Below are 12,988 nucleotides of genomic sequence, written 5' to 3' on the forward strand. Positions count from 1 at the left end.
ATCCCTATTGTGAGACATGGCGGGGGCAGCATCTTTTGGAGGAGATCCTTTCACAGGGATGCTGGTCAAAGTTGATGTGAAACAGGATGGGTATATGTCAGGACAGGGTCCCAATGAAGGCTTTATTTCCCCCATCAGAATCCAATGGGTGTCTTTTCTTACTCTGTCACCACTGTCCTTTTTGCGATCATTGTTGGTTAAATGTTGCTTTGCTGTTGTTCTCATGCCCTTTGTCCTGCCTCTTGGCCCGGTTGTTTTTGTGAACTAGAATCGGTTCTCTGTTGACTTAATTGATGAATAAAATGGTCAAACTGTTTTGGGTCTTTGGGTAGGATTAGAAACTTGGTGTTCACATCTGCCCATCTGGAGCTGTTGTTTTCTCAAAACACATGACGTCTTTTCGCTTCCTAAGGCTTAGCGGATGTATACCTCCATACAGGGTATGGTAGGGGTCGGCAACCCAAAATGTTGAAAGAGCCAAATTGGACGAAAAAAAGCACAAAACAAATATGTCTGGAGCTGCAAAATATTAAAAGCCCTATTTAAGCCTTATAATGAAGGCAACACATGCATTGTGTATCTATATTATCCTGCTATCAAAATGACTAAGTTGCTTCAAGCACATAATGAGCATTATAAATGATTAAATGTTTATTTTCCCTGCAGTGCATTCTGGGAGAACGACGCATCACGTGACTGCTCTGTTGTTTGACTTTATTACTATATTGGAACGACCCAGCTGGGACGTCACTTTAGCGGGGAAGATAACGCCAAACTATTTGTGCAGTGGCTTTATTGAAGCGCTGTCTGCGTACCAAACACCACACGATCCCGGATAGACTCAAACAGACACAATCAGGAAGTGCACCAAAATTCCTTTTCAGCATCAAGCCCGTTAGTCCAAGCCCTTAAACAGCCAAAACAGCATGGATGCCACTTCAGTTCACATCACTCTCACTCAAGGTTCTACCTCGAAACTCCCCACTTCCCATGAGCCTTAGGGGCTGAAGGAGGGGCTAACCCCCAGGTCGTTACTATATCAATTTCATTGCTTTGATAAAATTAAAGAAATGTAATAAAGAAATCCGATTTTTGATGTCATTTTTATTTTGAGGATTCAAACAGAAGAATGCTCCCCTGGCATATCTGAAGTTTAATTTGTAAATTTGTGTTTTGTATTGTACTTTCGTTTTGTACAATAAAGTTAAAAAAAAGTCATATTGTAGTGGCGGTCATGTGCATTTTAGGTCTGTTAGCAGCAGGGGATTGTGGGATGCGGTCTCTTGATCTAATTAGGGATCAGCATGAGCGTTTCTGTTTGCCCACATTTCTTTTTAAATGGCAGTTTTGTTGTTCCACCTTAGTTTATTCTTCCTCTTATGTTTGTTTCTTTTTGTTGCACCATGAGTGTGGAAGGGAGAGAGGTTGATGACACCTGTGCAATGTTCGATGTGATGCGTGTTGTAACCCTTGTTCTATCCTAGGCACTTCAACGTTGGGAGTGGGGTCATTTAGACCCACTAGACAGTGCTCTGAACCTTTTTTCTTCAATGATTTGTGATCTTCACTGGTGTCCATGGATTACATGAAATCTTTCCACCTTTATCCACCTTTGTCATGGTAGGGAGAACACCTCAATGGAAGGGGGGGGGGTCATCTAAGATAGAACAAGGGTTAAGTAAAGGGGCGTCTAATGCCAGAAACAATATTACACTCTGAGCTAAGCTTCTGCCTGCTCTTTTCTGAAACTGTTTGGAGACGTGACGTGTTTGGGACACGAACATTTCTTCAGCGCATTCAATTGATTGACAGCTCAGCTTCCAGACAGCTTGACTCCCTTTTGGCTATTTGCAAGTGACGTACCTGCTTGACGTTACAGTTTTTTCTACTCATTCTTACAGCATTGGAAAACGTTGATAATGTTTGTGTCTTGTTTTTCCTCCTTCAGTAATCATATTAAAACCAAAATTATATTTCTCTCCCCCATCTTTTTACATTTTCAAACATTTTTGAAAGTGCTCCAGGGAGCCACTAGGGCAGCGCTAAAGAGCCGCGGGTTGCCGACCCCCGACCTAGACTTTAGTGTACACAAACACTGCTACCCACATGGCTTTACATCAGTGTTCCTCAGCCAGTATACGGTCTCATCAAAGCTTGGTAATGGGCTGAGTCAGGCGGGATTGAACACAGTTTTTGTTGTTGGATTCATTTTGGAGATGATAGAAGGATGTGTCCGTAGTGAGTGTAAAAGCTCAAACCAGGCTCTGAACTGTTATGGAGGGTCTACTGTGCATTATGGGATGTCAAACTCAAGGCCTCATGGGCCAACATCCTGCTGGCTCTTGTAAAAAACCATTCCTACCTGCTGCTGATTACCTGGATCAGGTGTGTTGTGTTTAGCCAATGAGCAGCTTCAGTGGCAGGTTCATTGGAAACCATGGAGGTTCCTGGTCCTCAAGGCCAGGAGTTCGACCCCCCCCCTGTTTTAAGGGAAGCTGGTAAGGGAATTATTCTTGGACAAGAAAAACTAGACTGTAATTCACTGTAACGATATGGCATTAGGGACAGTTTGCTGTCAGGTGGTTTTATAGAAACTGTTAGTGTTACACTCCAGACTAACCAGCAAACAGAATAGTTCAAATCTAAAATCAATAAAGTTTTATGGTTCTGTTTGGTGACAAACTAAAAGTAAATGTAGTTGTTATTTGGAAGCTGTGTGTCCCACAGTATTTTTATCCCCACTGTGAAAGCAGCACAGTTACCAGAGCCGCTGCTGCAGGGATTTTGAACTGGTTGTGGGATGGAGGACCTCGCTGTGCCGTGGATGAGGACGCCCCTCTGGGTTTTTCCGGATTCCTGCTCACCTGCAAATGTTCTTTGACTCTTTTCCTGTCTGTAGACCAGCAGCTCATTTTGCTCGTAAACATTTGCACACGTTCTTGTTCCAAAGATCAGAACTGAGTTCAGCAGGAAGTCTTGTGATACTTGGCTGCTTCCCAGTTTATGATTGACAGTTAAATCTGCAGATGAATGGATTTGTCCCTTGGGTTTAAGCCAGAGGAGCTCTCTTAGACTTACCTTAATCATTAACTATAGTCAAGTTTTTGAAATGTTGGATGTTCTCATTTACTTGAACAGTTTCACATCAGACCCGGAGGTATGATGTACCGCCTGCTGTGTTCACTCTGCTTTGTGCTCAAACGTGTTAAAGGGAGCGTAACACAGACCGGCGTGCAGAGATGGTCAGTCTTGTGATCGCTTTAACAAAAACCTCAATGGGAACCTCAGCGGTCCACATGCGGTTTTATTCTTCTCCACCAGCTCAGTGTCAGTCAATGCGGACCGGTGGCAAATGAATACGACAAAGTGAAAAGACTAATATGACAGCAGATACGTTTAAACATAACAATCACTGTAAATCCATCCATCTAACCCGCCAGCTAACCCTAACCCGCCAGCTAACCCTAACCAGCCAGCTAACCCTAACCAGCCAGCTAACCCTAACCAGCCAGCTAACCCTAACCTGCCAACTAACCCTAACCCGCCAGCTAACCCTAACCCGCCAGCTAACCCTAACCCGCCAGCTAACCCTAACCCGCCAGCTAACCCTAACCCGCCAGCTAACCCTAACCCGCCAGCTAATCCCTAACCCGCCAGCTAACCCTAACCCGCCAGCTAACCCTAACCAGCCAGCTAACCCTAACCTGCCAGCTAACCCTAACCAGCCAGCTAACCCTAACCTGCCAGCTAACCCTAACCTGCCAGCTAACCCTAACCAGCCAGCTAACCCTAACCTGCCAGCTAACCCTAACCAGCCAGCTAACCCCTAACCAGCCAGCTAACCCTAACCTGCCAGCTAACCCTAACCAGCCAGCTAACCCTAACCTGCCAGCTAACCCTAACCAGCCAGCTAACCCTAACCAGCCAGCTAACCCTAACCAGCCAGCTAACCCTAACCTGCCAGCTAACCCTAACCAGCCAGCTAACCCTAACCAGCCAGCTAACCCTAACCTGCCAGCTAACCCTAACCAGCCAGCTAACCCTAACCTGCCAGCTAACCCTAACCAGCCAGCTAACCCTAACCAGCCAGCTAACCCTAACCTGCCAGCTAACCCTAACCAGCCAGCTAACCCTAACCTGCCAGCTAACCCTAACCAGCCAGCTAACCCTAACCAGCCAGCTAACCCTAACCTGCCAGCTAACCCTAACCTGCCAGCTAACCCTAACCTGCCAGCTAACCCTAACCAGCCAGCTAACCCTAACCAGCCAGCTAACCCTAACCTGCCAGCTAACCCTAACCTGCCAGCTAACCCTAACCAGCCAGCTAACCTTAACCAGCCAGCTAACCCTAACCTGCCAGCTAACCCTAACCTGCCAGCTAACCCTAACCAGCCAGCCATGAAGGTGATGCTCGTCCTGAACAGGTCACCAGTTTGATTGATTGGCTGGGTTTGGAATGTGTTCCCTGTGGTTGTAGGTTCTCGATGTCCAAAAGACGTTTTTTCTTGGTTGTAATCATTCAATAGATTTTTGTAGATTTGAATTCTTTAAATGTTTTTTTTTACAATAAACCCTACAAGTGCGATTTCATGCAATTTGTTAGAAACATGCAGGAACCACTTTTCCCAGCAGCAGGGAGGCTGGCAGAGTTTATGCCCTGATAAAAAGGAAAAATCTGTAGCTTGAATCCCTGAAATAACCAAAAACTCAGAACAGAGAGACGGAGTCTGACAAGAAAGTAACATTAGTGCAGAAGGTTCTGGTGTCTGAAGGAGATGAACAACAGTCAAATAAATTAAAGTCACATTTCTTCATTTTTATTGAAATAATCCATGTAAACATCCTCCATAGGTTCTGCAAAACCTGACTTTGAATTAGAAATCCTCTTTATATAGTTGGTTTGTTGTTTTGACATGAAAAAGCTGCAGTGGGAAATGTACCAGTTTCCCTGCTTGAATGAATGAGTGTGGGGGGGCTTCAGCCTCAGAGATGGTCTTCCTACCATGGAAGAGTTGACCGTTCTCTCTCCTCTTCCTGCAGCACATGGAGCTTGCCCCCGACTGCAACCATGTAAGTACTTCCCCACCAAGTCCAAACACGCATGTTTAGAGTTCAAATGAGAAGTTTTCTCTGTCTGTATGTCATAATCTAAATACTGTTTAGGCTGCATCTGTGTTTTCAATAATGTCTGACTCCTAAACCTTTGTCATTGCCAGATAATCACGCCTTCCTGCCCAAACCTCATCTAAAACTGCCCTGTAGAGGCAATTAATTAGCAGTGATTAATCATTCATTATTTATTTGTTACTCAACGTTTTGAGTGAAAGTCCTACTTGGAGACATGTTTAATGACATTACATCTGTCATCTTTGCAGTCAGACCGAACAAAACCACAAACATGTAGTGAACACTTTCCACTGAAAGACAAACATGAGCTCACGTGCACACGCTGTTTCCTCAAACACTAACAACACTGAACACTTGTGTTGACATAAGATCTCAACTCTGAACCACAAACGGCGTCAATGGTTGGTCATTGGTTAAATGCTATGGAGCATATTTATATGCTTATTTAAATGCATTTTAATAAGCATATAGATATACATCTGTCTATGTCGATATATATATATATATATATATATATATATATATATATATATATATATATATATATATATATATATATATATATATATTTTAAGCTATAAATCATAAAACCCATTATTTTCCTGTTTCTCTTTCATTTTTTGCCGCTTAATAATGATAATAATTAACTAACTCTTTTGTCCCACAATGGCAGGTAAGGATAATAATAGGTGAGGGTGAGGAATGATGGGTGAGGATAATAATAGGTGAGGATAGTAACAGGTGAGGATAGTCTAGATGGGACGTCCAGTGGTGATGATGATGTTCTCCCAGCGGAGGGATGACAGAGGCGGGGCCAACAACAGACGTGGTTCTGGAGAGGAAATGACATCATCACCACTGAGCCCAAAGAAATTAGGCTCAACTCTGAAAATGAAAACTGTAGGAAATGAAACTGATGGACAACAGACAAAGAAACTAAAGTTGAAAACATAAAAACAGCTGCAAGCAAACATTATTTTATCCTAATTACAGTTTTAAGTTTAAATTTTTTATTATTTTTGTACAAATGTACAATTCATTTCTTAAATCTTCAATATTACATTCTAGTTTGACGCTGCTTTCAGATTTTCCTTTTTTTCATTCAAATGTACAACCCTGTTTTTGAGTTGAAGCTGCTCCTGATTGGACCGTACATCAGCGTGTTCATGCTGGAACTTCTGCTCCTGCATCGGCTGCTGAGTTCTACCCGGTCCGTCCAGACCCGTGTTACAAAGCAGTCCAACACGTCGGCCTGTTGTTGAGGATGTGGGCAGCAGAGAATCACGTCTGTGCTTGGTGAAGGGTCACGTATGTGTTCTTCCTTCCCGTGTTTAGCTTCTGTGGAGCTACAAACTCAACCTGACCACCGACCCTAAGTTTGAGTCTGTGGCCTTGGAGGTCTGCAAGAGCACCATTGCAGAGGTCGGTCGTCCTTCCTCACTTCCCTTTATGGTTTCACCTTGGTGGCTCTGTTTGACTCCTCCCCCCCAATGCACCTGCAGATAAAGGAGTGCAACGACGAAGAAAGAGGGAGGGGCTACCTTGTATCTTGCCTGGTGGATCACCGTGGCAACATCAGCGAGTACCAGTGTAACCAGTATGTCACCAAGATGACCAGCATCGTCTTCAGTGACTACAGACTCATCTGTGGATTCATGGACAAATGCAAGGAGGACATCAACCTGCTGCACTGCGGAAGCATCAATGTGGGGCAGAAGGTGGGGGCAGGAAAAGGAGTGAGAGGTGGACTTATGTTCTTCATCCAAAGAAAAGCAAACTAACACTTTTGTGACTGCTGTAAGAGCATATTTTTATTCTTTGGAATTATTATTGCAAAAGTATTTTTTATGTACATGAAGATGATCTGATACCAAGTTAAAAAGTCATCTCTCACCTGGGGGGTCAGTCATCAGTGCACATGTATAGTGGGGTGACAAAGTGAAACACTAATTAGTTATCTAAATGCTGGTCACACTAAATACTGTAACAATTTAAAGATGAGACAAAGATCAACAAGGTGGTGAGGAAAGATGAATTAAAATCTACTTATCGTGCGTTTAGGTCAGATAATGCACACTTCGTCGGTGGTTAACCTTACATGTCCCTGCGTGAAAAGGTGTCTGGCCCCAAAGCTGGCGCCAGACCCAGACCCAGACCCAGACCCTGACTGCCACACCTGTTCTTTTTCAGTAAATCCCTTTAACAGGTAAGAGACTGAAAGATCTCCAAAACATACGGGTGACATCTGAAGAAAGTCAGAAACAACCAAAATGTCATTCAGATTGGATCAAAACGCTCCTGCAGCTTTGAGACACTTACTATTAAGCATTATCCACCACTGAAGATGACCTGGAACAGGCAGGAACCTTCTCAGGGGTCAGAGGTTAAGAAAGACCCAGATTAAAATCCAGGTTACTGCAGGGATCAGCAGCGTTCATAGATCTGGAAACCATGGCCGACGTCACTGCTGGACAGTACAGTGCAGAAAACTCAGCTTAGTTTGACCTGAAACATCTCTGTAGGGATGGGTGTTCTCTGCATCCTTGTTTGTTTTTATGTGCAGCCCCTTGAGCTGTTTGTTTAACATGAAGGGGCTATAGAAATAACATTAATTTGAATTTGAATTTTTGAATCATATGAACTTTGAGAAACTTTTAGAAAAATCTGCTGGATCAATGAGACCATAGAAGCCTGTCCAATTAGGTGGTGGTATCATGGTTTGGGGCTACTGAGCTGTTTGTCATTTTGTGAACCTTTTTTTAAGCCTTGGGTTTAGTCCTGTTGGCAGAAGTTTCAGCACTGATGCTGCTCTGAACCACCGTGCTCGACCTTTTCACAGGACATCCACTCTCAGGGAGAGGTGATCGCCTGTCTGGAGAAGGCTCTGGTAAAAGAGGCGGAGCAGCAAAATCACATCCGCCCAATCAAAGAGGAGTGCCAGAAAGCCATCCTGCGGGTGGCGGAGCTGTCTTCAGACGACTTCCACCTCGACAGACATCTGTACTTTGCCTGTCGAGACGACCGGGAGAGATTCTGTCTGAACGTGAGGAAACACTGATTTACACTGAAACCAAACATTCCTGTCAAAAGATTCAAATCATGCCAAAGGATTTTGCTTTAACTTATTGTTTTTAGTGGAATTTCCACTTAAAAAAAGACCTTCTTTAAAATTTAGATTGGAAAAGGTTTGCAAAAAGAATTTCTTCTTCCTAAGTGCAAAGAAACATACCGTCTATAGAGGCAGAGATGGTCTGTTGCTGCCGTTCAACGGAGACGTTTCTCTGGGTCCCAAATTCAAAGTGGAGGGAAATGGCAAGAATTTCTTTTCCTGGGAGAAAAATGTGGAAGGAAAGTTTCATTTTTTTACCCCCATCCGGCCTCTCTGTATGTGTAGGTACTAAAAAGTCTGAGTTAAAAAAATACAATATAAATAAATAAGAATAATTAACAAATAAAGAATGAAATAAAATAACCAAAACAGTCTGAGTTTGGTTTGTAATGCTCATCCTAGAAACATTCTTTCATGGAAGAATGGACCCAAATAGCAGCTACGGTTTCATCCTGAAAACCTTTGACTTCTGCTCCGACCAACCAGAGTGACATCACAAAGGACTGAGGGGAACCTTTGTTATTCACCAAACACATTATACTAAGACATTCTCCAGAAATCCAACTATGGGGTTTCCTGGATTTCACATTCAGACCAAACTCAGCTTTTTCTGTGGGATCTCAGACTCAGTGACTGATTACTTTTTGCCTCATTGTATTTTTAAGGCATGATGTTCTTCATCCAGTACATAGTGTGCAGCAGAACCGAAGACAGACGCGATAGCCTCTTTAGAATGAACGGAGCAGCTTTGGGTCAAAACACATGATCACACTTTTATTATAACTAGAAGGAGCTGCATCTAAAGAAGAAAAGAAATGTTTGTGAAAAATGCCAGAGCCGGGTATCGAACCAGCGAGTTTCTGCACCAAGGATCCCCCACGTATCTCAGTGGAGGCAAACATCCTGGAATATCTGGAAAAGTTCAAGGATTTGAAGGAGCAAAAGTCACAGCTGGAAAAAGCGGAAAGAGCTGAACATTTGAATAGTTGAACGGATAAAATAGCTGAAAAATTAAGAAAGAGAATCAGGAAAACAATGGTTGAATACTTTATAGCATTCAACCAATAAAGCTTAAACAGAAAATCCATTGATATAAATTAGGCCTGTACAATGAATCCTAAGTTTAGCGTCGTCACAACCTGCAAACGTTGGCAAAAATTGCAATGAAGGTTTACCTTAAATGTGTTAATTCTATTTCAGCTTGAAGCGTTTAAGGAATCAAATAAATCCATGAATGCATTTGACCAATCAGACGGACGCCTTCACGTTCTTGACCAATCGGATGGAACTCTTCTATGTTTGATGTTTGCCTCCTAGAAAACGGTTCAATCAGGTCTAGTGACACTTAAAATGCTGTAACTGTTTCCGTTATCATTGATGAACTCAAAAGGTCTTGTTTCAGAATGACGTCTGCAGTGGCACTGCACTGCTGTCTTTTCTGTTCTAAAGCTGCTGGCAGTGCACGTTTAGTCACGATGATGCCCTTTTTAGCCTTTAGTCATTTTTTAAGACAAATTCTCTGCAGAGCGGCAGGACTTCATCAGAAATTCTCTATGGGGTTGGGGGCAGAACTGTTGGCGTGGAAGTAACTCTACGCTGATTTCCCATCATTCCTTTGTTCACACTCTCTCCTGCTAGCTTACAACTGAATGATGACATCATGATGTCATTCCTGGGCTGGCCCTATAGTTGGCATTAGAGCAAAGCAAAAGCCACATTGAAGACTTTACGTTGTGGTGCCACAGGACGGCTCTGCAGCAGTTCTCTCACTGTTTCCTGCAGGTTCAGGCTGGAGAGGGGAGAGTTTACAAATGCCTGTTCAACCACAAGTTTGAAGAGGCCATGTCAGAAAAGGTAAGAAAAAAGACCAACCCCCTAACAGCAGTGTGGGTCGCTGATCAGGTGTGTCCACGCCCCCCAGTGTCGGGACGCCCTGACCACCCGGCAGAAGCTGATCTCCCAGGATTACAGAGTCAGCTACTCTCTGGCCAAAGCCTGTAAGCTGGACTTGAAGAAGCAGCACTGCAGCCTGGACACCGCCCTCCCACGCGCCCGCGAGGCCCGCCTGTCACACCTGCTGCTGTGCCTGGAGGCCGCCGTGCACCGGGGTGAGCCTGGGGGCATCTCCTGTCCAATTACCTCCATGTATTTACACTGGACTTACCAGGATTGAAAGGCTGGGGCGACACATCCGCCATTTGGGCCGGTAATGAGCTCCTCTGAAAGTTAGGTTCCAGCACTTCATGGGAAGTACCTGGATGTCTGAAGTGTGGCCCACTTTCAGGGATGAGAGTTTTTTTTATTATCGATGAATCATCGCTTTAAAAAGAGTTTCAGAGGCACAAAGGAAATATGCCTTCAGTAAATCTTCAGGTAGTTTAATTTGGACCGTGTGGTCATGCGTCAGGCCAGTTCTCAGCTTTGTGACCGATGACATGTTGCCTGGAGATGATGTCATCAAAGTCCTTCAATAAATGGGCAGAAAGGTGGAACAAAGACACCTGTTGTGTTTTGGGACACGCCCACTAAGACCACTCCAGAGCTGACGATGCAGCAGCCATCTGTCAATCAAAATGTTACACCTAGTTAAACAAGACTAATGGTAAAAGTACACAGGTAAGGCTGTATGTTTGTTAGAATTCCCCTGACGTGGGAGAGTGTCCGCCCTGTGACTGGAGGGTTGTGAGTTCAAATCCAGGCCGAGTCATACCAATGCCCCCCCCCCCTCTTTGACATTCAGCATTAGGGGGTTGGATTGGGGGGTTAAACCACCAAATGGTTTCACAGAGCGCGGCTGTGTCTGCAGCTCACCCATCCCACAGGGGAGGGGTCAAATGCAGAGAGCAAATGTCACACACCTAGATGAGTGTCTCTGTTTGTGGTTGTTTCACTTCAGGTGAGTGAAGAACAACTTGATTGTGAAACAGTCACCTGGTGGTCACCTGGGAAACTGATCAAAGACTAAAGACTAACAAGTCTTTGAGGTTTAACCCCCCTTTATGCTCCTGGATTCAAACCCAGCCTGGGGGGTCGGGGTCATGTGACTGCAGGCTGCTTTCAGAAGGAAAGTCTTTTTTTCCCACACTAATTTTTATTAAGGAATCGGTTATGACAAGACAGCAACTTCAGTATTTCTAGTTACGTTTTCCTTGTAAACAAAAACAAAAAGAAAAGGCTGGCGTTTCATGGCTGCCATACAGTGAAAGAGCGTAAAGACAGCTGAGCGCCGTATTCAGCCTCACAACCGCTAGAATCCACGCTATATCCGCCGTTTTTTATAAAGGCCTCTAACACAAACAGGGGGGGCCAACATGTTTGACACAAAGAGACGAAATTTTTAACTGTGAGTCAAAGAGCCACACCACACACTGACCTGCCAGACACACACACACAATTAAAGCTATGTTATCTCCCATAACCCCCTCCTGTCCTTACAATACAACAGCACTGGATTAAACGGAGCCGTTTCAGTTATAGATGTGTATTCTGTATCTAATGTTAACACATCCCGGTGAAACATGCATGCTGGTGTGTGTTTAAAAAAGGCAGCAAGAGCAAAACTGAGTTGGTTATTTTTCATTTTTTCAGTCATCAATCAGCATCCAAAAATCCATCAAAGTCCTCATCTTCTGTATCTGAAATGAACAGCTGGGCTGCATTTCTATCAAACACGCCAGCTTCCCTTCCGTCATCGTCAGAGTCCGTCTCGTTGCGGCTCCAAAGAACAGTGAAGGCAGACCCGTCAGCTTTAGTCACATGTCTGCATGTCTGCATTCACAGCTTAAAAGGCACAAAAGGATCTTTTTTCTTTAGAAATGCTTTTGTAGTTCACCCTCTGTGTAAATACAAAAGGATTAAGATACATTTAATGTTTATCAGAAGAGTTATTGAGCTAGGAAGTCTGAATCTGTGAAGATCTAATTTAACCGAACCACAGCTGCTCTATTCCCGTGTTCCTCCGCGTAGCTGATAGCTGCAGTTTAAACTTTGCCTCATAATCGAATCTCTTTGCATTTCCAGGGTTTCCAAAACGAAGTTGTTCTGCATTAAGCTCACATCTGCACCTTTGTACTATGGGGGGGTGTCTTCTTTCACGTCCTCACCTCTCTCCTTACCGTTCTCATGCTGTTCTCTTTTAGGTCCTCTTTACCAAAGTCACACAACAACACATTAGGGCCGCTCTGTACATGTAGGAGAAAATGGAAGACTTTCACCTTATGGTTGTGAAAGTACTGAATATAGAAACTATGATAAAAGGCAGAGAGCCACATGCAGCTCAAGAGCCGCCTGTTAGCCCCCCCCCCCACTGAAAAATGAAAGTGCCGCTCCGCTGCCTCGCCAAATTTGACCAGCAAATTTCATCCAATCAGATCAACATGAAAGTGAATACCGCCCCCCAAGTGTCAAACACACCCCTGAATACCGCCCCCCAAGTGTCAAACACACCCCTGAATACCGCCCCCCAAGTGCCAAACACACCCCTTATTCTTTCCAAAGGAAGATAATACATTTGTTTATGCCACTGGTTTATGCTAGGTAGGTCCAAGCTTGTGCCATACACCTTTTAGCCTACAATCTGATATCAATAAACGTCTCTGTTTTACTAAAATCACATTTTATAGCCAAGAGGAAGAGGGCGGGGCTCAATGTCAGCTGTTTTGATTTTCTCTATTGTCATTCTAACTTCTTCCAAGAGAATAGTATTTGGTGACACTCCCACATACAAGGTCTTACTGTGCCTTTAAATCCACA

At 43.9% G+C, this 12,988-nt stretch overlaps 1 protein-coding gene across 4 annotated transcripts in view; it reads left to right on the forward strand.

The window, feature by feature from the left end:
* The window catches only part of LOC101160143 (Golgi apparatus protein 1), a 60,290-nt gene that overhangs the window by 1,676 nt on the left and 45,626 nt on the right, over nucleotides 1-12,988 (forward strand). For all 4 annotated transcript variants that reach the window (XM_023951386.2, XM_023951391.2, XM_023951393.2 and 1 more), the window contains exons 2-7: nucleotides 5,041-5,070; nucleotides 6,463-6,549; nucleotides 6,630-6,845; nucleotides 7,967-8,170; nucleotides 10,019-10,090; nucleotides 10,158-10,344. In XM_023951386.2, coding sequence (XP_023807154.1) covers nucleotides 5,041-5,070; nucleotides 6,463-6,549; nucleotides 6,630-6,845; nucleotides 7,967-8,170; nucleotides 10,019-10,090; nucleotides 10,158-10,344 — 796 coding nt within the window. The remainder of the gene's footprint in view (nucleotides 1-5,040; nucleotides 5,071-6,462; nucleotides 6,550-6,629; nucleotides 6,846-7,966; nucleotides 8,171-10,018; nucleotides 10,091-10,157; nucleotides 10,345-12,988) is intronic.

This window comes from Oryzias latipes, chromosome 3 (assembly GCF_053564925.1).
Source record: "Oryzias latipes strain Hd-rR chromosome 3, Olatipes_Hd-rR_3.1".
Lineage (NCBI taxonomy): Eukaryota > Metazoa > Chordata > Actinopteri > Beloniformes > Adrianichthyidae > Oryzias > Oryzias latipes.